The 23,260-nt window shown below is 45.5% G+C and overlaps 1 protein-coding gene across 2 annotated transcripts in view; it reads right to left on the bottom strand.

Annotated features, from left to right (window-relative positions):
- Positions 1-247: 247 nt before the first annotated feature.
- Positions 248-23,260, bottom strand: part of LOC129851992 (ninein-like protein) — a 45,262-nt gene continuing 22,249 nt past the window's right edge. Inside the window, exons 5-28 of one of the 2 annotated variants that reach the window (XM_055918238.1) lie at positions 21,350-21,416; positions 20,960-21,150; positions 20,499-20,654; positions 19,124-19,291; positions 18,313-18,449; positions 15,693-15,833; positions 15,333-15,507; positions 14,811-14,921; positions 14,592-14,681; positions 13,839-13,983; positions 13,014-13,082; positions 12,786-12,910; positions 12,199-12,566; positions 10,466-11,905; positions 9,390-9,494; positions 9,190-9,259; positions 8,734-9,018; positions 6,958-7,071; positions 6,700-6,846; positions 6,417-6,566; positions 3,118-3,231; positions 2,611-2,820; positions 2,424-2,537; positions 248-2,330 (exon numbers count right to left, since the gene is read on the bottom strand). In XM_055918238.1, the coding sequence (XP_055774213.1) occupies positions 2,139-2,330; positions 2,424-2,537; positions 2,611-2,820; positions 3,118-3,231; positions 6,417-6,566; positions 6,700-6,846; positions 6,958-7,071; positions 8,734-9,018; positions 9,190-9,259; positions 9,390-9,494; positions 10,466-11,905; positions 12,199-12,566; positions 12,786-12,910; positions 13,014-13,082; positions 13,839-13,983; positions 14,592-14,681; positions 14,811-14,921; positions 15,333-15,507; positions 15,693-15,833; positions 18,313-18,449; positions 19,124-19,291; positions 20,499-20,654; positions 20,960-21,150; positions 21,350-21,416 (4,884 nt within the window). In that variant the 3' untranslated portion in view covers positions 248-2,138. The remainder of the gene's footprint in view (positions 2,331-2,423; positions 2,538-2,610; positions 2,821-3,117; positions 3,232-6,416; positions 6,567-6,699; positions 6,847-6,957; positions 7,072-8,733; positions 9,019-9,189; positions 9,260-9,389; positions 9,495-10,465; positions 11,906-12,198; positions 12,567-12,785; positions 12,911-13,013; positions 13,083-13,838; positions 13,984-14,591; positions 14,682-14,810; positions 14,922-15,332; positions 15,508-15,692; positions 15,834-18,312; positions 18,450-19,123; positions 19,292-20,498; positions 20,655-20,959; positions 21,151-21,349; positions 21,417-23,260) is intronic. The other variant, XM_055918239.1, reaches the window with a different exon arrangement.

The following is a 23,260-nucleotide window of genomic DNA, read 5'->3' as shown; positions in this document are numbered from 1 at the left end:
TGGGCACTCTGTTCACAACATTGACATTAGCCAGTAGTGGAAATTGTACCCAATTGTCATACCCGAGTAAAAGTAAAGATACCTTAGAAAGTGAAAGTAGCCCAGTAAAATCCGACTTGAGTAAAAGTCTAAAAGTATTTGGTTTTGAATATACTTAAGTATCAAAAGTAAATGTAATTGCTAAAATATACTCAAGTATCAAAAGTAAAAGTATAAATAATTTCAAATTCCTTGCAATTAAGCAAACCAGACGGCACCATTTAATTTTTTATTTACGGATAGCCAGGAGCACGCTCCAACACTCAAGACATTTACAAACGAAGCATGTGTTTGGGATGACGAGGGATGTTCTCTTGATAAGTGTGTGATTTAGACCCTTTTCCTGTCCTGCATTCAAAATGTAACTTTTGGGTGCAAGGGAAATTGTATGCAGTAAAAAGTACATCATTTTTTAATGAATGTAGTGAAGTAAAAGTTGTCAAAAATAGAAATAGTAAAGTACTGACACCCACCAAAAATACTTAAATGTACTTTATACCATTGACATTAGCAAACCCAAGGACATGGGTCTTCTGCCCAGTACAGTTGAAATCGGGATTCATCTGTGAAGAGCACACTTCTCCACCATACCAGTGGCCATTGAAGGTATTTGTCCACTGAAGTCGGTTACAACGCCGAACTGCAGTTGGGTCAAGACCCTGACGAGGACAACATGCACGATGATGAGCTTCCCTGAGATGGTTTCGGACAGTGTAGAAATTCTTCAGTTATGCAAACCCAATTTCATCAGCTGTCCAGGTGGCTGGTCTCAGACGTAATGATCACGCTGTTTAATCAGCTTCTTGACATGCCACCCGTCAGGTGGATGCATTATCTTGGCAAAGGAGAAATGCTCACTAACAGGAATGTAAACAAACTTGTGCACAAAATTGGAGAAAAACACATTTTGTGCGTGAAGCTTTTTCAGCGCATGAAACCAACACTTTCCATGTTGCGTTTATATTTTTCTCTGTGTATACGTGTTTTGTAAGGCAATAAACATGATTAACACTCAAACTCAACAGCACTTTGCCAAAATGGAAGTGTGAGCAGTTGATACGCCAGGGGGTCTTGGATCAAATACCATACCTTTGTTTCGGCAGAGAAGATTATCCACTGGAGTGATACAATGCTTCAGGTCATGCTGTTTTGAAAAAGTGCTTTAAAAACAAGAATGAATTCATGCTTAGCTCGAGGACATGTATTACTTGGTCAGTTTTGTTTTACATTGATTGTGTAGTACATGACAAATCCACAGCTTGCATGTTAGTGTTTTTTCAATAATGACCTAAATACATTGCTCGACTGACAATACATTGTCCCAACAACCTTTTTTAGTACTCAAAAGGTTCTGTACAGCAGTGCATCAGGGTTGAAAATTGTGCTGATTTGATAAAAAAGGGCATGTGTATCAAAACTTTACATTTGTAAATACTGTACTGCGCTTTTGGTTGATACTTTAAAATACCATAAATAACTTTATTAAACAAGTAGCTAAACCATTTCTTTGATTCATTGTGTGATTAAGAGAGGTTTCAAAACGTAAAGTTAAGTACCTTAATAATGGAGTGTGTTTGGTGATCAAACTGGAATGTTATTTATACATTAAACATCTAATTGACTCTCAGACCTACCAATACAGCATGATGCTGGAGGATAGGTTATTAGAAGGTAACGAACAGACTAACAGACTACCTGCCTCTACAGAGAATACTTCATAGAAACTTCTGATCGACCATCACAACAAAAAAAAAAAACGGGTCTCGCGTTAACCTCAATATAATTAAAATAAAAAAATATATTTTATATACACAAAAGTCATGCATATTACCCCGGTAGCTGAAAACACTTAACGTTCTGTTCCACTTACCCACAAACTGTGCCAATTGTGTGCAGTCAAACCCGCCATCCCAAGAGGAAAGTGTAACACAGTGATTTTGTTATAGATTGTACAAAATCATATTGTGGACCACTTGCCACATTAAGCATAAACATGTCATTGGGACGGTCATCCCTATTCTAAGGTTAAGGGAAGGAAACTGTTTCACAAATGTCAATGTATTTTGGGGAGTAGCATTGTTCTGAGTAGTAGGGAACTCCTACGCCGAGAGGGAGGCAGGGGCGATCTTACGAAGGAGCTTGTTGAGGGCTGTAATCTTCTCCTCTAAGATGAAGTTCTTTTTCTCAGCACTCTTCTGCCGCTGCTCAGTGACCTGCAGTGCCTTCATCAGCTGGGAGTTCTCCACATACAGGTCCTTCAGCATGATGTCCGACTTGGCATTCTTCGCAAGCTGTGGGAGGGAAAGGGACACAATTAAATAGTCCGATTTTCAGGACATATTTCTCTGACTCTGCTGTTTGTCTCATATGAACGGTAAACTGACCTGCTCCTTCAGCTGGTTGACCTTCTCCTGCAGCATCATGCGCACACTCCTCAGCTTGGTCTCCACCTCCTCCATCCTCTCCTGCATGTCCCCCATCACCTTTTCATATTGCTCCTGAGCGCCAACAGAAAGAGAGCATTTAGACCATGTCAACATCATATACATTTCCTGTGGTGCAGTAAAGTACCTGCTGCAGGCCCATCTGGGCACTGGCTTGCTGGGCCTGTGTGCGGAGCGTCTCCTCCAGCTGCTGCCCCCTGCGCCGCTCCTCTGCCAGCTGGGCCTGGAGGTGTGCCAGCTGCTCCCTAGACCCCAGTCCTGCCTGCTCCCTGAACTGCTGCAGCTGCTGGGCATGCTGGGCCTGGGCCAGGGTCAAGGCTGTCTCTGTCCGCAGTGCCTGCAGAAAAAAAGTGTGCTTGAGCATCGACTACATTGTAGTCAGATTTGCATCCCAAACTATTCTTGCTCAAACTGATTCCCTCAAACATGCTGATAGACTCAATAGGACATTTTCATGAAAGGAATTAGCCTAAACTTTCACAAGCCTTAGGGGGAGGATTAGTACAAACTTGGACCATGGTGTTAGTTGCTTAATTTGAGTTTAAATTGGCAAACCTGCTTTCAGTTTAGAGATTTGGTGCCTCAGCAAAAGTAAATTGATCAATTATTTGACCAAAATGTGTGGCGTAATCACCTGGTCCTGTGCCTCCGCCCAAGCAGCCTCCAGTTGTGCCTGTTTGCTCTTCATAGTCAGGCACTCCTGGGTCAGACTCTGTACCTCGAAGTCTTGGCCCTGCAGCTGACACACCTGAAGGAAACAGACCACAACCTACATTTCAGAAAGACTATCAAAGACACTGGTAACCAATGTTCCCTCACATCTTTTGGGGCACTGAGCAACTTTTAGGTCTTGTTAGCGGAAACTTGAACGTTGTGAGAATTTGGTGCAACTTCCGGCGTGGATTTATAGTGAACACTGAGGCTGTACCCTTACCGTTTTAGACAGTAGCCAATAGACATAATGTAGGCCTACCAACAAAACAAAAGAGCAAATCCCATAACATTTTCACATAGAAATAGATTGATTTCTATGATATACAGTGGGGAGAACAAGTATTGGATACACTGTCGACTTTGCAGGTTTTCCTACTTACAAAGCATGTAGAGGTCTCTAATTTTTTATCATAGGTACACTTCAACTGTGAGAGACAGAATCTAAAACAAAAATCCAGAAAATCACATTGTATGATTTTTAAGTAATTAATTAGCATTTTATTGCATGACATAAGTATTTGATACATCAGAAAAGCAGAACTTAATATTTGGTACAGAAACCTTTGTTTGCAATTACAGACATCATACGTTTCCTGTAGTTCTTGACCAGGTTTGCACACACTGCAGCAGGGATTTTGGCCCACTCCTCCATACAGACCTTCTCCAGATCCTTCAGGGTTCGGGGCTGTCGCTGGGCAATATGGACTTTCAGCTCCCTCCAAAGATTTTCTATTGGGTTCAGGTCTGGAGACTGGCTAGGCCACTCCAGGACCTTGAGATGCTTCTTACGGAGCCACTCCTTAGTTGCCCTGGCTGTGTGTTTCGGGTCGTTGTCATGCTGGAAGACTCAGCCACGACCCATCTTTAATGCACTTACAGAGGGAAGGTTGTTGGCCAAGATCTCGCGATACATGGCCCCATCCATCCTCCCCTCAATATGGTGCAGTCGTCCTGTCCCCTTTGCAGAAAAGCATCCCCAAAGAATGATGTTTCCACCTCCATGCTTCACGGTTGGGATGGTGTTCTTGGGGTTGTACTCATCCTTCTTCCTCCAAACACGGCGAGTGGAGTTTAGACCAAAAAGCTCTATTTTTGTCTCTTCAGACCACATGACCTTCTCCCATTCCTCCTCTGGATCATCCAGATGGTCATTGGCAAACTTCAGACGGGCCTGGACATGCGCTGGCTTGAGCAGGGGGACCTTGCGTGCGCTGCAGGATTTTAATCCATGACGTCGTAGTGTGTTACTAATGGTTTTCTTTGAGACTGTGGTCCCAGCTCTCTTCAGGTCATTGACCAGGTCCTGCCGTGTAGTTCTGGGCTGATCCCTCACTTCCTCATGATCATTGATGCCCCACGAGGTGAGATCTTGCATGGAGCCCCAGACCGAGGGTGATTGACCGTCATCTTTAACTTCTTCCATTTTCTAATAATTGCGCCAACAGTTGTTGCCTTCTCACCAAGCTGCTTGCCTATTGTCCTGTAGCCCATCCCAGCCTTGTGCAGGTCTACAATTTTTTCCCTGATGTCCTTACACAGCTCTCTGGTCTTGGCCATTGTGGAGAGGTTGGAGTCTGTTTGATTGAGTGTGTGGACAGGTGTCTTTTATACAGGTAACGAGTGGAGAACAGGAGGGCTTCTTAAATAAAAACTAACAGGTCTGTGAGAGCCGGAATTCTTACTGGTTGGTAGGTGTTCAAATACTTATGTCATGCAATAAAATGCAAATGAATTACTTAAAAATCATACAATGGGATTTTCTGGATTTTTGTTTAAGATTCCGTCTCTCACAGTTGAAGTGTACCTATGATAAAAACTACAGACCTCTACATGCTTTGTAAGTAGGAAAACCTGCAAAATCGGCAGTGTATCAAATACTTGTTCTCCCCACTGTAGGTCAGTAGCCTAAATGTGGTGTTCAATGCATGCCTACATTGCATGAGACTTAAAAAAGTACATTACGAAGGACTTGACATTAATTCATGAGTTTTTACTTGGTCTTTAACACCATGGGACAAATAGGTGACTGTCAATTGCATTGTGTTATATGATGCAAGAAACCACTTTACAAAATAAAATAAAAAGTATTATTATTACTATACAGAGAATTAGACAATGCAGAGGGCTAGCCGCCATATTGGCTTATTGCCCCTTTTTATTAAGACATATGCTTCTTACCGGACTGGCTTTTCAAAGACACCTTGAAATGTAGCCTACATGTTTTGCGCTCTTGTAGGAAGCAGTAACTCCCCATTGCTGACCTATACTCATCTATAACTGAGCTAATAACTCGCTAATTAGCAAAGAATATCAACAAATTGATAAATTGATATTTCAGATCATCTGAACTGATCTGAAACGTGCATTCACTCGCGGGGGATTGAAAGACAGCTCGTGGGCTACCCCGTTGTGCTCTGCCTCTGCCAACAACAAAATCAGAATAATTTGCTTTGGTTTGTTGCATTGAAAAGGGACTGATATAATGTTGATTCGATCACAGAAATAGTTTTTATTTATATAGTGAAAACGAATGGGGCAAACTCAGTGAAGTTCAAGCTCTTGTGGGGCCTGGCATTTCTTCCGCACAGCAGTCCCGGAGGAGGTGCGTGGTCGCGCGCAGCTTCGAGGGAACATTACTGGTAACTAACCCAAGACACACCTCCGGTGTTGTTTCCAATTGAGAGCAAATGAAGTATAGTGGGCTGAAAAAGCAAGGAGGTGGAAGCACGAGCTAGCAATATCTTATTGGTGCGTACTAGCAGGCATTTGCATATTGTCATTAGGGAACGCCTACTATGAAGTGTGCAATGCGTGCAATAACTCAATTCGCCCTTGCACTCCTTCTAAACAATGCCATTTGTTTTTTACTTTTAGAAATGGTAAAGTCTACAAAACTTGCCGCACTCTTATTAACAGATTCTAGTTTTGGGAGCAGAAATGCATTGAGATCGAATGTTTCTATCAATGAGAACATTTGCAGAATGTTGGCCAAGTCCCATCTAGCTCCATCTTCTCACACTGGACTTCCCCTCAAATCGCCATATTTGGTGGCGAGAAGAAGTGCTAAACCGATGCTTCAGATTCATACATCCGGTGAGACATCTGTCTCCTATCTGTGCTACTATGATAACTTACTGCCCATCACATCAACTGCCTCAGGGTTATATGTTGTTAAACAAGGAAGAACAATAGCTTCAGGAGCAAGTGACGTAGTCCTACCTTGTGGAGCAGCTCCTGGTTTTGAAGGCGCAGGCTCTGGCACTCCTCCTGTAGGGCCATGGTGGCCTCCTCCTCATGATGTTTCTGGGCCAGACGCAGCTGCTCCTTCTCCCTACTCAGCCTGCCCATGCTGGCCTCTAGCTCTTTTACCTGATGATCAGCACACAACAATGAAGTCAGTCAAAGAGCTGTTGTATCAATACTCTATATTAAAGCGCAAATTCAGGAGCAGCAAAAAGTTAGGCGATATTTCCAATGTTTTCATCATCAGGATGTCACCCACCTTGTCCTGGGCCTCCTGCAACATCCTCTGGTGGTTGGCAACTTCCTGGGCCTGATCAGTCTTCTCCTGACCCACAGCCTGAAGTTTGGAACGAAGCAGCTCTGTCTGGGAGTCCACGGAGCGAAGAGAATCCTGGAGCATCTCAACCTGTAAACAAACATTCATACATAGTCAGAGGAAACCTAGCATTTAGTAATTGGAAGATGAGAAGCCCCCACCCCAACAGAGATGCTATAGCCAAGTAGATCCTTCTCTCACTTTATGGGTCCTCTCCTCTGCCTCCCTCAGCAGCCTCTCCTTATCCTGCTCCAGCCACTGGTGTTTCAGGGTTAAGCTGGTCAGCGAGGACTCCACCTCTGACAAACGTTGGAGCTAAGAACAAACAAAACATTCAAGAACCAAGGTTCATTAATGAGACCCGTTAGTTAGATGATAATAAAAAAAATAAAAAAATGCAATTGTCTTACATTCTTCACAATTTAGACCAAACTTAGCATCAAGACCAGGGATGGGCAACTTTGATGGGAGAAACTCAAACGAAACACATCACGAGGGGCCGCATTGGCTCGTGGGTCTGCGTACCCACATCCATACCCCCCCCCCCCTGAGCAAAACATTTCAGCTAGCCCCCTTTGTGACAACAAAGATAACTTTTAAGTACATTTCATGCAATTCTACACATTTTGTCATTGGATGGAGGCAAATGTTTGCAGTTTTAAATATGATAGATAATTGATGATTAAAATCGGCCCCACCCTGGACAGTAATTCGACCATGCTTACAAGTTTAGATAGCTGGCCGCTAGACCAACCTAAACCGTTTTTGCTGATATGGTCTAATTGAGTGACTACTGATGCATAACCAAAGGGGAAGGGTACCAAAAAATGTCTGCAGCATTGAAGGTCCATCATTCGTAAATGGAAGAAGTTTGCAACCACCAAGTTGAGCAATCGGGGGAGAGGGTCTTAGTCAGGGAGGTGACCAATAATCTGATGGTCACTCTGACAAGAGTGCTAGAGTTACTCTGTGGAGATGGAAGAAACTTCCAGAAGGATAACTATCTCTGCAGTACTCCAACCAAGCAGGCCTTTATGGTCAAGTGGCCAGACGGAAGCCACTGCTCTGTAAAAGGCACATGAAATCCCGCTTGGAGTTGCCGAAAGACACCAAAGACCATGAGAAACAAGATTCTCTGGTCTGATGAAACCAAGATTGAACTCTTTGGCCTGAATGCTAAGCATCACATATGCAGGAAAACTGCCACCATCCCGACGGTGAAACATGCTGGTGGCAGCATCATGCTGTGGGGATGTTTTGGAGACTAGTCAGGATCGAGGGAAAGATTAATTGAGCAAAGTGCAGAGAGATCCTTGATGAAAATCTGCTCCAGAGCTCTCAGGACCTCAGACTGGGGTGAAGGTTCGCCTTCCAACAGGACAACGAGCCTAAGCACAAAGCCAAGACAACACAGGAGTGGCTTCAGGACAAGTCTCTATGTCCTTGAGTGGCCCAGACAGAGCCCGGACTTGAACCCGATAGAACATCTCTGGAGAGACCTGAAAATAGCTGTGGAGTGACGCTCCCTATCCAACTTGACAGAGCTTGAGAGGATCTGAAGAGAAACTCCCCAAATACAGGTGTGCCAAGCTTGTAGTGTCATATTCAAGAAGACTCACCTGCAGAACCTGCACCTGTCACCACCTGCAGAATCACTCCTTTATTGGGGGTGTCTTGCTAATTGCCTATAATTTCCACCTTTTGTCTATTCCATTTGCACAACAGCATGTGAAATTTATTGACAATCAGTGTTGCTTCCTAAGTGGACAGTTTGATTTCACAGAAGTGTGATTGACTTGGAGTTACATTGTGTTGTTTAAGTGTTCCCTTTATTTTTTTGAGCAGTATATATATATATATATATATATATATATATATATATATATATATATATATATATATATATATATATATATATATATATATATATATATATATATATATAGTTATTCTGTCCAAAACGTCCCCCATATATACCTTTTCCTTGGTGGTGTTGAGCTCTCGCTCCAGCAGCTCCTTGTCATGCTGCCAGGCTGCCTGCAGGTGGAGCCTCTCCCTCTCCTGCTGGGTGGAGGTCTCCTGGAGCTGCCTGGCTGCGGCCGCCCCCTCCTCCTGCTCCCGGGACACCTGCGCCAGCCGCTCTGTCAGCATCTGGACTGCCCCCTGGTCGCCACGGAGACGGGAGCTCAACTCAGCGTTTTGGTCGCTCAGCTGCAGGTTCCGGGCGCTCATGACCAGGACCTCCTCACGGTATTTGGCGTTCTGAGAGGGAGGGGATCGAGGAAGGGCTCATCAGACTGGGTCTTGGGTCATTGAGAATGTTCATGTGTCCATTGATCAAATGTAGGCTATGAAAATCTATAAGGCTGACAGGGTCAGTTGAACTATGCAGGGTGATTATGGTAAAATGGAAAAAAACTTTTGAAAACAAACCTCTTTACAATGCCTCTCCTGCTCCTCCCTGTTCTTCTCATGTTCCTGCTCCACTTTGTCCAGTTTCTTTCTGATGGAATCAAAGATGGAAAGGAATGATTCATTGCCGTGTAGACAGGATAAAGTTTAAATATGACATTTGTAAGCCCTATCTGAATTGAGCATTTTCTCACAGCAACATTACTGACGGATCAACTTACTTCTTCTGGATAATCTCCACCTCAAGTCTCTGGACATCCTGCTGTAACATGGCCAATCTGTCCTTCAGTGCACTGTTCTCACAGTTGACTTTGTCTAGCTGAGATCTAGCGTTGAAATAGTTGAGATATGAGTTTCTCCTCAAATGCATTTTTCTGGGTAATAATTTCAGGGAAGAATTTACAATTTGACGCTAACATTTGAGTTCCAAATAAAACTGGGTGAAATCAATGGACTTCTGTGGTGAAGTAAAATGGACACGGGATTAGACAGGTAAACATTCAAATGATACAAATGTTATTCACACAAATTAAATCTACTAGCATGCACACCTAGGTGAAAAACATTCCATTAGAGAGAGACAGTAAATTGTTAATGCATTCCAGACAGTTCGATGTTGGAGGTGTAGAAATGGTTGAAGACAGTTTTTTTTTGTTGAAATTGTACATTTTACCCCTTTTTTTCTCCCCAATTTTATGGCATCCAATTGGTACGGTCTTGTCCCATCGCTGCAACTCCTGTACGGACTTGGGAGAGGCGAAGGTCGAGAGCCATGCGTCCTCCGAAACACGACCCGCCAAGCCGCACTGCTTCTTGACACACTGCTCCCGGAAGCCAGCCGCACCAATGTGTCGGAGGAAACACTGTACAGCTGGCAACCTGAAGTCAGCGTGCATGCACCCAGCCGCCACAAGGAGTCGCTAGAGCGCGATGGGACAAGGACATCTCAGCCGGCCAAACCCTCCCCTAACCCGGACGATGCTGGGCCAATTGTGCGCCGCCTCAGGGGTCTCCCAGTCGCGGCCGACTGCGACACAGCCCAGGATCAAACCCGGATCTGTAGTGACGCCTCTAGCACTGTGATGTAATGCCTTAGACCGCTGCGCCACTCGGGAGGCCCAAGACAGAAGGTTTCTGAAGAGAAAAAGGTGAGGCTCTCTTTCAGATGAGAGCTGGTCGGTTGCAATTAGTCATTCAAATCTCATATTTGGGGAAGAAAACATTGCAATCAGGCAGGTGAAGGTTAGTCATTCGAAGGTAGGCTTGATTTCTGGTGACCGGCCTGCACGTCACAAACCTGTGTGGACTGGCAGGGTCCATCACCATCTCCAGAGCCATGACCAGCTTCTCCATCTCCACCAGCTGCTCCTTCATCCTGCCCTTCTCCTTCTCAAAGGCCTCCTCCAACCCGTGGACCTCTGCCCGAGAGGACAGCAGAGCCTGCTGGAGCTGGACAGTTCTGCCAGCTTTTCCTCTGAGGGAGCGCAGCTCACTCTCCTTGGTCTCCAGCTGGGAGTTCCACAGCTCCTCTTCCCTATAGTGCTTATTAGACAGGGCTTCCGCCATCTCTAACAGACCTGCAATCTGCTTCATATCTGACACAAGGTGGTGTACCTCTGTGGATTTGGCCTCTAGCTGGGTCCTTAGATTAGAAACCAGGTTGAACGTTTCACTCAGTTGGGCTTTCAGCTCTTGGATGTGGTCTCGGAGTTTGGATGATTCAGTTTCCATTTCTACAATCTGGTTGGAGAGTTGGTCTGCCAGGCGGATGTAGTGGGCGTTCTCCTGGCTCAGACTGCCTGTCTCTTCCCTCTCCAGGTCCAGGGTGGATTGGATCTGTGTGACCTTGGTTCGTTCCTGCCTCAAGGCTTCCTGTAGATTCTCCTCTGCCCTCTTCCATTGGTCTAACTCCTCAGTGACACAGTCAAGATCTGATTGCGGACGGTCAATGGTAGTCGTGTGTTTTCTCAGCTCCTCCATCAGCTTTGCTCTGTCCGTCTTCAGGGAGACCAACTCAGCAGTCTGCCTTGAGCATCGCTCAACTTCGTTTACTAAGGCCTCCCGTGCCGTCTCCAACCCTCCCCTCAGGGTCTCCGTGTCTTCCTCTTTGGCCATCAGTTGAACTTGCTGTTGCATGAAAGCACAGGACAGACGGCTGCAATTCTCTGCCACCATTTCTTTGTCCTGAAGAAGTGTCTCAGATTCAGACCGTAGAATACGCAGCTTCTCGCTTAGCTGAGACACCTCACTGAAAAGCACTACCTCTCTATCCCTCACCAACCCCAGCTCCTCTACAGCTTGCTGTTCAGAGGTCAGGCGCTCGGTCAAAGCCTCATGAAACGCCAGAGACACAGTGCTTTCCTCTAGCTGGGCACAAACCACCTGCAGTTGACTGCACTGACCGCAAGTCTCTTCCAGTTCAGCCTCTGACTGACTGTGCTCTGTGTGAGACTCGGAGGCCAGATCAGCCTGCTTTTGCAGACTGGCTATGTGCTCCTTCAGCTGCTGAACTTCCTCCTGGTGCTCCTCCTCCAGCCTCTTCCTTTCCACAGCGGCCCGGCTGCAGATCCTGGCCTGCTCCTCACTCGCCCTCTCTGTGCTGTGGAGCCTCTCCCTGTGCCTCTCCTGCTCTGGTTCCTGCAGCCGCAGGCGCTCACAGCGTAGCTGGTGCATGAGGCTGTGCTGGGCCTGGTCTTGCTGTGTCTTCATCTGAGACACCTGCTGCTCTGCCTCTTGCCTGATTACATAGCACAGACTGTTCACTTAGGCACACAAACAGATACACAAACTGTACACACACACACTGTACACCATTCCCAGTTCACATACACACCATTGTTTTGTAAGTTCAGTGTATGTGTTACGAGTTAAAGGGATGAAGTTGTAGGGACTACGGTTGCCACAAAAAAATTATATAAAAAAAAAGAAGAGAAACAGGTAGCCAACCTATACAACAATGTAAACTTGAAATGAATTGAGGTGAATTATAAAATACAGGCCATGGGAGTAAGATAAGATGGCCACACCCACCTTACGAGCAGCACTTCCTGGTCCATTCTGAGCTTCAGCTCAGCCTCCAGCTGGTCTTTCTCTGAGGTCAGCCTCTGGACCAGGTTACTGATCTCCCGGGCATAGTTCTGCTCCAGCTCTGCCTGTTCGCGCTGGGCCCTTCTCTCCTGGTCAGTGCCCCAGCCTAGCCCTCCCAGGCCCCCGGAACTGCGCTGTAGCTGGGCCTGCAGCTTCTCCACTTCCTCCCTGAGCCTCTTAACCTGCTCCTCCACCTGGGCCTTCTGCTCCTCCAGATCACTGATCTCCACCTTGAAACCCTGAGAGATGTCCTTCCTCTCCACCTCCATGTTCTGCCGCATCAGCTCCAGGCTGCGCTCGTAGAAGTTCACCTTTGGGGCGAGAATGATGAGGGGTCAGGGATATCCCAAAATTTGAAAAATGCACTTCCCATGTACTGAACTTCCTTTTTTTTCTCTCTTTTTTTTAACATCGTTTCACTCAAATTACCTACAATTGGACCTCTTATTTTCACGACAAAAAAATAGGAGACGATAATTAAAACTATACAAAAATGCGTGAGCCTGTGTGTCACAACGCCTCCTCTCTACCTTGGTCTCTAACTCAATCTTCAGGTCCTGCACCTCTTGGCTGTGCCTCTCCTTAAGCTGTCCCATGGCCATCTCAGTCTCAATGCTCACAACAAGACCTGGCAGACTCTCCAGAGAACCCAGGCCTGAGGGAACAGAAACAAAATAACCAAGGTTGTGCGAATCACACCCAACAGGCTTTTACAGAGGGGAAAAAAAAGAAAAAATATTGCAGTTTCCAATTCTTACCATTCTTATCAGCCACTTGATGCTTTTTCCTCGCCATGGGAGAAATGCCTCTCTTCATCTCAGGGTCATCTGAAGCACAATGGACAAGATTACAGTAAAGAGTAGTTAAGTGACTGAAGCTAAACTGTAACTGGAGAGACTGAGTGGAGGAATGAGAAGGTGTGTGTAAGTGCATTAGAGAACAACATTTTATAAAATGTTCAGTTAAAACTTTAGTATACAGTATGTTTAAATAAATATACTGAACAAAAAAGAAACGCAACATGTAAAAAATTCCAGACATTTTCCATACGCACAAAGCGTATTTCTCTCAAATTTTGTGCACAAATGTGTTTACATCCCGGTTAGTGAGCATTTCTCTTTTGCCAAGATAATCCATTTACTTGACAGGTGTGGCATATCAAGAAGCTGATTAAACAGCATGTTCATTACACAGGTACACCTTGTGCTGGGGACAAAAGGCCACTTTAAAAATGTGCAGTTGTGTCACACAATAATGCCACAGATGTCAAGTTGAGGGAGTAACCACGCCAGCTCGGGACCTCCAAATCCGGCTTCTTCACCTCGTGTGGGGGGCCCTCCAAGGACCACCCATGGCTGCACCCCTGCCCAGTCGTGAAATCCCTAGATTAGGGCCTAATGAATTTATTTCAATTGACTGATTTCCTTATATGAACTAACTGAAATTGTTGCATGTTGCGTTTATATTTTTGTTCAGTATACATTTCAAAGTAAAAACTGAAAACGAGAAAAACAATATTTAAATATGTTCTTAACACAAATATAGATTCTAAAGACAAAAATCGGGTGAAAACAGGGATTTACCAGAGTCTGACTCAGTAGTCAGTGATCGTCGGCTGGACCAGGCGTGTGTGGATGTGTCCCTTTCCTGTCTGGATCTCCTCCCCATCCCCTGACTCTTTAAAAAATCCACCTCCGAGTTCAACTCGTCATTCCGGTCCCGCAGCGCCTGTGACACACAAACTTGTCATTTAGCAGAGTGGTGACACTTCAGACAAACATAAATAACACATCCAGCAAAACACAGCAGACTTACTATAGAGATAGAGCAGCACCAGTCAACAATGTCCTCACCAACTGCCACGTGCACATGCTAGTAAAGCCACACAGCAACACTCATTCTGTGAACCCAGAATAACACGCTCACCTTCACTTTCTAGGTTCCCAAAAATGGGAGGCATTTGGATAAATCAAGAGGCTTGTCATGATACACTCAAAAACAGATCTCAACTCTGTACAGGCAAGTGAGAAGAAAAAAAAATATGTTTGCCATGAATCATGAATGTTATGCATGCCGTGTATAACTAATTGCTAGGCTTTAAAAAATTGTGAAAGATAAACCAGGTCAAGCCTAGTCTTGGTAACAGTCTTTTTAGCTTACAATCCACTCCTTGCCGCTCCTGTCATTTGACAAATGAGTGGAATGTTCGCTAAAAAGTCTGGTAACCAGGATAGGTCAAGCCCCCTCGGGGCTTCCACGCAAGGCATGATTCTTTAAAACACAGACTCAAGCACACATACACACGCACACTTTCTCTGGCTCCCTCTCTCGCTTACCCGGCACTGCAGCTCGTACTCCTTGATGATCTCAGAGAAGCGCTCGTCCTGGTTAAGCAGTTCTGTGTTGTTTGGATCCAGGCTCCCAAACTGCGGCAGCCAACCAAAACGGAAACCGTCATCAATCATTCATAGGGAGTGAGCTATGCAGTTTTACCAGAGGGATGAGTTACCACAGAATGACATCATCACGCCCATCCTCACATAGCTCCCTCTCACCTTGTCTAGTAGGAGCTGGTCCAGGTCTCTCTGCAGCTTAGAGATGGTTCTCTCGGTCTCTGACAGCTTCCCCTTCAGAACACTGCCCTCCTCCTCCAAACGGCCATTCTCCTGTTAGCCCAAAGGGAGGGTTACTTAGTGATACGATAACGCTTTAAGATATCCAACACAGTATAATCACCCCACAATAGAGAACAATAGGGGTACTAACAACGGACGGATTGTTAAGAAGCTAAGCAACAGTCTGCCATTGGTTGGTTGTCTGAGCGGGTGGGTTTAGTTGGAGTGTGAATAGAGCGTGTCTGTGTCTGATGGTGGATGCTGCAAGCAGGAAGGCCAAGACAAAACAAACAAAAAAAATCACATGGGCTAATCTAATCCTCTCCTTTGAGCTCTCTAGTCAAAAATAGGAGGTTAAGCTCAAGGAATCTTGTAGGAGGGGTGGTCAAACAATTGCCTGTCTTATTAGCACGCTTTTCTCGTTGTAAAAACCTCATGGGGCATATCTATAGGGCCAGGCACCTGGGTGGCATTGCAGACTTCCTCGTGCAGACTGGCATCATGTGCCCGTAGGACCTCCACTTCCTCTTTGAGCTTGGCCCGCTCACGCTCCACCTGCTGCAGCAGGACCTCGCTCTCCTGCACAGATTCACAACGCAGGGCCGTAAGCCTATCCCGGAACTCCTGCTCCAGACCCCTGCCAATCAGAGAGAAGTTTGACTACATTGCCTCTCCTCCATTCAACAGGAGCTACTTTACAGTACATGCTAGTAAGGTCAACAGGTCACACTCAGATCATGACAATTCACAACCAGTCAAGCAAGATTTTCCAACCACCAGATCAGTCTGTAATCTATAACGAGAAGGAAGAACAGGTCTTACTTGATTTTGGTTTCATTCAGTGACTCAATGGCGGCGTGTCTGTCATCCACCTCGCTGACCAGCTGGAGGTTCCTCCTGTCGGCCCACTCCAGGTTGGCCTTTACCTTGTCCCTCTCCCGACATGCCTGGTCTGCTAGGACCCTGAAGGACAGCCAGGGGACAAACATTTCAGCATGGACCTTACCACATCACTCACCAGAATGACCCAATAGCGCAGTACATCATGAAGGACTAACTTTAACAGCACACACACACACACACATATATATAACCCAGCAAAAAAAGAAACGTCCTCTCACTGTCAACGGCGTTGATTTTCAGCAAACTTAGCATGTGTAAATATTTGTATGAACATAAGATTCTTCAACTGAAACAAACTGAACAAGTTCCACAGACATGTGACTAACAAAAATGAAACAATGTGTCCCTGAACAAAGGAAGGGGGGGGGGGGGGGGGGGGCAAAATAAAAAGTAACAGTCAGTATCTGGTGTGGCCACCAGCTGCATTAAGTACTGCAGTGCAACTCCCCCTCAGACTGCACCAGATTTGCCAGTTCTTGCTGTGAGATGTTACCCCACTCTTCCACCAAGGCACCTGCAAGTTCCCGGACATTTCTGGGGGGGGAATGGCCCTAACCCTCACCCGCCGATCCAACAGGTCCCAGATGTGCTTCAATGCGATTGAGATCCGGGCTCTTGGCTAGCCATGGGAGAACACTGACATTCCTGTCTTGTAGGAAATCACGCACAGAACGAGCAGTATGGTTGGTGGCATTGTCATGCTGGAGGGTTATGTCAGGATGAGCCTGCAGGAAGGGTACCACATGAGGGAGGAGGATTTCTTCCCTGTAACGCACAGCGTTGAGATTGCCTGCAATGACAACAAGCTCAGTCCGATGATGCTGTGACACACCGCCCCAGTCCATGACGGACCCTCCACCTCATAATCGATCCCGCTCCAGAGTACAGGCCTCGGTGTAACGCTTATTCCTTCGACAATAAACGCGAATCCGACCATCACTCCTGATGACACAAAACCTCGACTCGTCAGTGAAGAGCACTTTTTGCCAGTCCTGTCTGATCCAGTGACGGTGGGTTTGTGCCCATAGGCGGCCTTGTTGCCGGTGATGTCGGGTGAGGACCTGCCTTACAACAGGCCTACAAGCCCTTAGTCAAGCCGCTCTCAGCCTATTGCGGACAGTCTGAGCACTGATGGAGGGATTGTGCTTTCCTGGTGTAACGCGGGCAGTTGTTGTTGCCATCCTGTACCTGTCCCCCAGGTGTGATGTTCGGATGTACCGATCCTGTGCAGGTGTTGTTACATGTAGTCTGCCACTATTAGGACGATCAGCTGTCTGTCCTGTCTCCCTGTAGCGCTGTCTTAGGCGTCTCACAGCACGGACATTTCAATTTATTGCCCGGGCCACATCTGCAGTCCTCATGTCTCCTTGCAGCATGCCGAAGGCACGTTCACGCAGATGAGCAGGGACCCTGGGCATCTTTCTTTTGGTGTTTTTCAGAGTCAGTAGACAGGCCTCTTTAGTGTCCTACGTTTTCATAACTGTGACCTTAATTGCCTACCGTCTGTAAGCTGTTAGTGTCTTAACGACCGTTCCACATGTGCATGTTCATTAATTGTTTATGGTTCAATGAATAAACATGGGGAAAAGTGTTTAAACCCTTTACAGTGAATATCTGTGAAGTTATTTGGATTTTTACAAATTATCTTTGAAAGAAGAGTTGATATGATTTTTTTGCTGAGTTGATATTATATCTACATTAAGCATATAGAAACCAAATGGTCTTACCACGGCAGTTGAATACTTGCAAATTAATACTTAAATGAAGGAGTGCTGTATTTTGGTTCCAAAGTTAGTCATTAAATTGACAAAGCAATCGTCAACATCTCTCGACTTTTACAATCATCAATACAAAAGCATCGTCATCATCTCTCGGCGGAGCCGTAGTAAAATCCATTATGTAGGCTACAGTTTCTCTGCACATTAGTGAAGTTGAACCAATGATTCCCCTTAAAGCAATGCCTGACCATGAAATCAATAAACAGTTGATGTAAATTACTTAAGGGTCACTGGCTCATACATGAAATTAACCCAGGGGATGCAGCAGAGCTCGCCAGCTTGTAGTCCTAAAAAAAACGGAAATTAGTTACCAATGGTTCGTTCAGTCATTCCTATGGGGGGGGGAATTAATGTTTTTTTTTGGATGAGCGCAGAAAATAAGCTCTGAAGTTAACACAGGCTTAGGAAATATTACACGGTTTGTTCTACGAGATAATAGCAGTCAGTTTACATGACCTTTATGAATTATGAAGCCTTTATGTGCTCGTTTTGATTACATAAATGCTTCAAAATGCTTTGAACAAAACGTATAAGATCCCCTAAGCCTTCGTTTACCACTGACCTTATTTTCAGGCGTTTATCCAAAAACACATTCATTTCCCCCATTATGCTTTAGCCAATGAGCCAGGGCGGAGTTAGTGCCTACAAAAAGGACACCATTACTATTGCTCTCTATGGACTCTCTTTGGCCATGACCTTCATTCTAGAATCCAATGGAAGGGTGCAGTACCAAAGTATACAGTATCAAACCAAAGACTCACTGGAGGAACTGGATCTCGTTCTTGTAGGAGACGAGGGCGGCCTGGTGGATGCCGTTGCCGCTGACCAGCAGCTCATTGTCCAGGGCCAGGGTGAGCTCTGCCAGACTGACCCGCTCTTCCAGGGGAAAGTCCAGAGTCTGACGGGGACCAAACAGCACAGGTCAATTTATGAACGCATGGCAGTGGTAACTTAATCACCACAACCCCAGTCCTGGAGTGCAATTTGGTGTTTTAGTGCCAGCCTCCATCCCTGTAGCTCTCATGGACTAGGTGTTTTGACAACTGGTGTATGGTAAATATAAATGCAGGTCAAAATTCAGCTCGTCCTCATGTTTACACTCTACTGTACTAAAAATGTGTCAGATTACACAATTATTATCATCTCGGTAACACTTAATATAAAAATCAGAGCTTGTCTAGCTAGGGGCTTTTGTAGGCTGCATTACATAGATTATAGGTCCACACTAAAGCATCTAATCGAAAGCAAAAGAGCATCAGCTATATGGAACTGGAAACGACAATTTCAAATTCTACTCCTATTACACTTTTCACACACAGGAAGGAGATGCCCCTAGAAACCCTGCAGCTTTCTTTATCCCGTACAAACCAACTAACACCAAGGCTCTTCAACAACATATCAATTCAAGCAGCCGTAAAAGGCAGAGTACTCAACATTTCAAGGCTACTTCTGATAAATAACTGGCACAAGCAATGAGCATGTGTATCTGTTACAGCAGGAGGTAAACAAATAAATAAAAAAAAAGTAGTTGAATGAACACGTGCATTGGTTCAAAACTAGTCTGGGACTAACCTGTAGGATGTCCCTGCTGTTCCGTATGCCCTCGCCGGTCCAGAGGGCGATGACCCTCTCTGGACTGGTGCAGCCCGACCCTTCGTCCAGCCTGGTCAGCAGCCTCTGACCCACGGTGGCAGACAGGAGAGAGGGAGAGGTGGAGCGCACCGTCCGCTCCTCGAAGGCCTGGGAGAAAACAGAGGAAGACATGAGAGCTACAGGAACAGGCTAGCGGATGGCTCAATTCAGTTCCTCCGCCGCAGAACACCGCCGCAGACCACCGTGCAGTGCGGACGTGCTTGTGTAGCCTCACTGCTGTTCCCACAATGCCATCGAAACACAAAGAAGTCCTTGAGAGGCATGGCATTGTCGCAGGAACACCTCCATCGGTCATGCTGCTCTCTCCAAGAATAACCTGACCTCCCCCACTGTGCATTGTTTAATCCAGGCTCCCCCAGACAAAAGAGCCTCAGTGCCACACACACATATTTTGTTTCACACGCTGCGAATAAACGCTTTTTTGGTGTCGTAACACTTAATCTGGCTTAGCCTATTTTCCATTCCCTATTTGCACATGACATACTACACCCACCAGTTTAGGACATGGAGGAGTGGCAGTAGTTTTCAGGCTGAGAAACACACTGGGTGTCTCGGTGCTGGTTCACGTAGCTATCAAAACAACTTGCAAGTTGTTCCTAATACCTGAGAGGCAACAACATGCCCAGCTTTGAAAGAACGGATGATGTCTTTCATAGCCCATGTTAACAAACCACAGCCAGATTTCAGGCCTGAAATGCAATACGTGATTTCTGACTGACTTTCTCCTCGTGTGGATATGGTCATTCTGCAAAGGAATGCAGGAAGGGCAGACTAAGCTCCGCCCTCAACAGTCAATGACTTGATCGGCAGCTGCCTAAAGTTCCTTAATTGACCAGCAGGAAATTGGTCTGAGTGACAGACGGCAAACTTATACACAGAAACTGTACCAGTATAATTAGTAGGCTTTGTATGTCGGATACTGAAGGGATAATGCATAAACCAATAGATCATAGAATTTGGAATACCTTATTACGCCTTTATCTTAATACTAAACTATGAGCCACAGAGAATATCTCAATAGGCTCCTTAAAACACCCTATCAGCCACCCATTTAAAGTAAAGTGACAGTGTATTTCTTATAAATAGAATGAATCTCAAACTGCCTTCAGTTAGCCAGATGGAGGTTCCACGTGCTAATATATTGTCACTTGTGTTATCCACGGATCATTGTTCTGGCCTAATTACATACATTTACTCTACTGACCCAGAACCACTCGCATACGTTTCCATAGAAATCAATTACTGTTAAAACATGTACGCATGCCCTAAAAAGGGTGTCCGTCTGTCTGCTCACCTGCTGGAGTGAGCGCTGGGGGTTGGGGCGTATGGGGGTGGAGGAGGAGGTGGGAGCTGAGACACCCCCCTCTCTGAAGAGACCCTTCTGGAACTCCCCGAGGCTGACCCTGCCATCCAGGTCAGTGTCCAACTTTCTGAAGAGGGTGTCCAACTCCTGTGTGATAACACGTAGAGTCAGGGGTTAAAAACACAAAGTCAAATTCACACAGATATGCTTGGCTTGTAACCACTGACTGCAGTCAGACTACCTGCCCGTCTCCTTGGTGTGCACTCTTACTCCCCCTCATAGATTAAAAAGGAATGGACGGATGTACGTACTGATAGAAGAAACGGCGAAAACTCCCCTTAGCCCAAGTTTATACTAATCCAATACTTATGATCCCTTGAGGGGGAGTGAGCAAGTGCACAGTTCCGGGAATTAAAACACAACCACTGGCTGGAATGTTGGGCTGGCCATACCTCTGGATTCAGGTCCTGCAGGCCAAGGTGGTCACAGACCAGGGACAGCTCCTGCCTGTTCAGAAAGCCACCTACTCCTACCCCCAGCTCCTCCCACACCGCCCTTATCCGGCTGTCTGTCACCTCGGCCCGCGGCCCAGGGGAGTGGAGCGTGCTCTCTGAACTGTCCCGCTTCCATCGCTTCTGCTGCCCTGAGACACACACACACACACACACACGTCAGGATGGAAGTCCCTCAGAGGGTATAGCAGTAGACTGTATGAATAGGGCCAGGAGTTTTTCCCGGTCACATGACCTAACCAGGAAAAACTTCGGTCTTGAAGAATGAATGTACAATGAAGTAAACTTAAAACATGTTTAAATCGCCTTTAAATGAAAATATTTAAGTACCTTGTGCCTCAAAAGTCTGATGGACGTCATCCTTATGGCTTCCGGTGTCCTCATCTGACTTGAGACTCTGGAAGTAAGACATTGATGAGTGTCACCAAGTGTTCACAACTGAAAAACGACACTGCCTAAAATGCTGACCCGTATGCCTGTCCACACACAGTATCATAAATCTGTCTATGTTGTTTAGTCAGTGTGTAGGTCTGCCCTGTGAAAGCTAGTTTACCCTACTACTAAGTGTGTTGTGAGAGAGTGTATAGAAGATGAGGTGTGTGTTCGTGTAAGTGTGCCTGCTGAGTGTGAAAGAGAGAAATCTGTAAGTGAGTGCTAGCCTGTTAGCGATGAGCAATGATAACAGAGAGAGAGAACAATTAACTGACCATAAGGAATTCCACCCCTTCTCAACATTACTTCTGCTACACTGCGCAAGAACAACCAGCAAATTGTGATTCCAGCAGGCTCAAGAGTAGACTGGACTCCCCAGCATCATATGGGGTCGTTGGCTCTCACGCAGACACACTAATTATGGTCTTACATAACAAAGTTCAACTGAAGCTAGTAACGGAAGTCAGGTATTGAGTACTGTATACTGAGGCAAGTTCCAAAGCACTTTGTAGAATTAAATGCATAACTTCAGTTTATTATGTAATACAAACTTCCTTAATCATCTAACCAAATGGCAACATCTTAAACAGAGAATATATTTGTGGAAGGATTGGCTGCTACCGTCTTGGTTCCAAGGTCACATTTTTCCCCTCCAAATCTTTGAAATAAATAATTTTAAATCAATCCCATGTGGAAGACTGGTCTATTGATTTCATGGCTTCATTATATAGAATCAATTTGGGCACCGCCCCAAGCTGCAGAGCCACATTAGAAACAGGTCACTTATCCTGGGACAACAAGAGGCACCACTTCAGGGTCACAGGACACCATTGTGCTCCTTACTACAGTGGCCCGAGGCTTAAGAAATGTAAACAAACACTGTACCAACACAAAATGGTGGGCAGTGATGTAGTCATCTGAGAAGGTAAAGACATGACTAATCCTCTCAACATATCAAAGGATAAAAACATTGAAAACCAATCATTTCAGCTGGATGATGAAATCATAATGTCATAATCATAATGTCCGTAAGTCAACAATAGATTGACGATGGTTGACTACCCGCTGTAACCAGACAAAAGGAATCCTCTGTCTGAACAGAGAGAATGTTACAGAATTCTCAACAAATCGCTATTGAAAGAAAGGTGAATGGAAACGGATGCTAGCTTAAGTATGCCAGCTAAATGGGACACCAACATTAACGTACTTGAGAATGATTCTTCGGGCACTTAACCCGGACGACACGCTGCATTGTAGAAGGATGTGTCGACATAAATGTAGGCTGCGTATGATAACTTAATAAGTCATATGAAGTGATGTGAAGAGGGATAAGCTTGTGTGAAATATTTAACAGGACCAGTTCAATTATTTACATAACAAGGGGTAGCTGACGGCAACATTCCACCACCAAAATTCCACAAAGAAACCGTGTTTCAGCCCAAAAGCGGTAAACGACCTATCAACTCCCCAGCCCCATGAATCCCACCCTCCCCCCTTCCAATCACATAGTTCACCCAGATAACTATGTTCCTGTTACCAAGGAGTTGACTGTTACTACGTTCTACCTGAGTGAACTGCTGTGACCTATCCTGTGTAACCAACAATACGACAGGGATGCTATACAGTAGTTCAACTCTCTATCCTCCAGGAGCAAAAGGGATCCACCAAGGCTTAAAGCTGCTTACGTAATGCCTTAACTGATGGAAATGTTTAACTATTTCAAAATAGATTATTGGTGGAGAGATTAATGAGAAACATGGCACAGGGATCTATCTGGCACTATGGCTTGACGAGGGAGAGAGGGGCTTT

The sequence above is a fragment of the Salvelinus fontinalis genome, chromosome 1 (assembly GCF_029448725.1).
Source record: "Salvelinus fontinalis isolate EN_2023a chromosome 1, ASM2944872v1, whole genome shotgun sequence".
Lineage (NCBI taxonomy): Eukaryota > Metazoa > Chordata > Actinopteri > Salmoniformes > Salmonidae > Salvelinus > Salvelinus fontinalis.
This window is presented reverse-complemented; position numbering and strand designations above follow the sequence as displayed.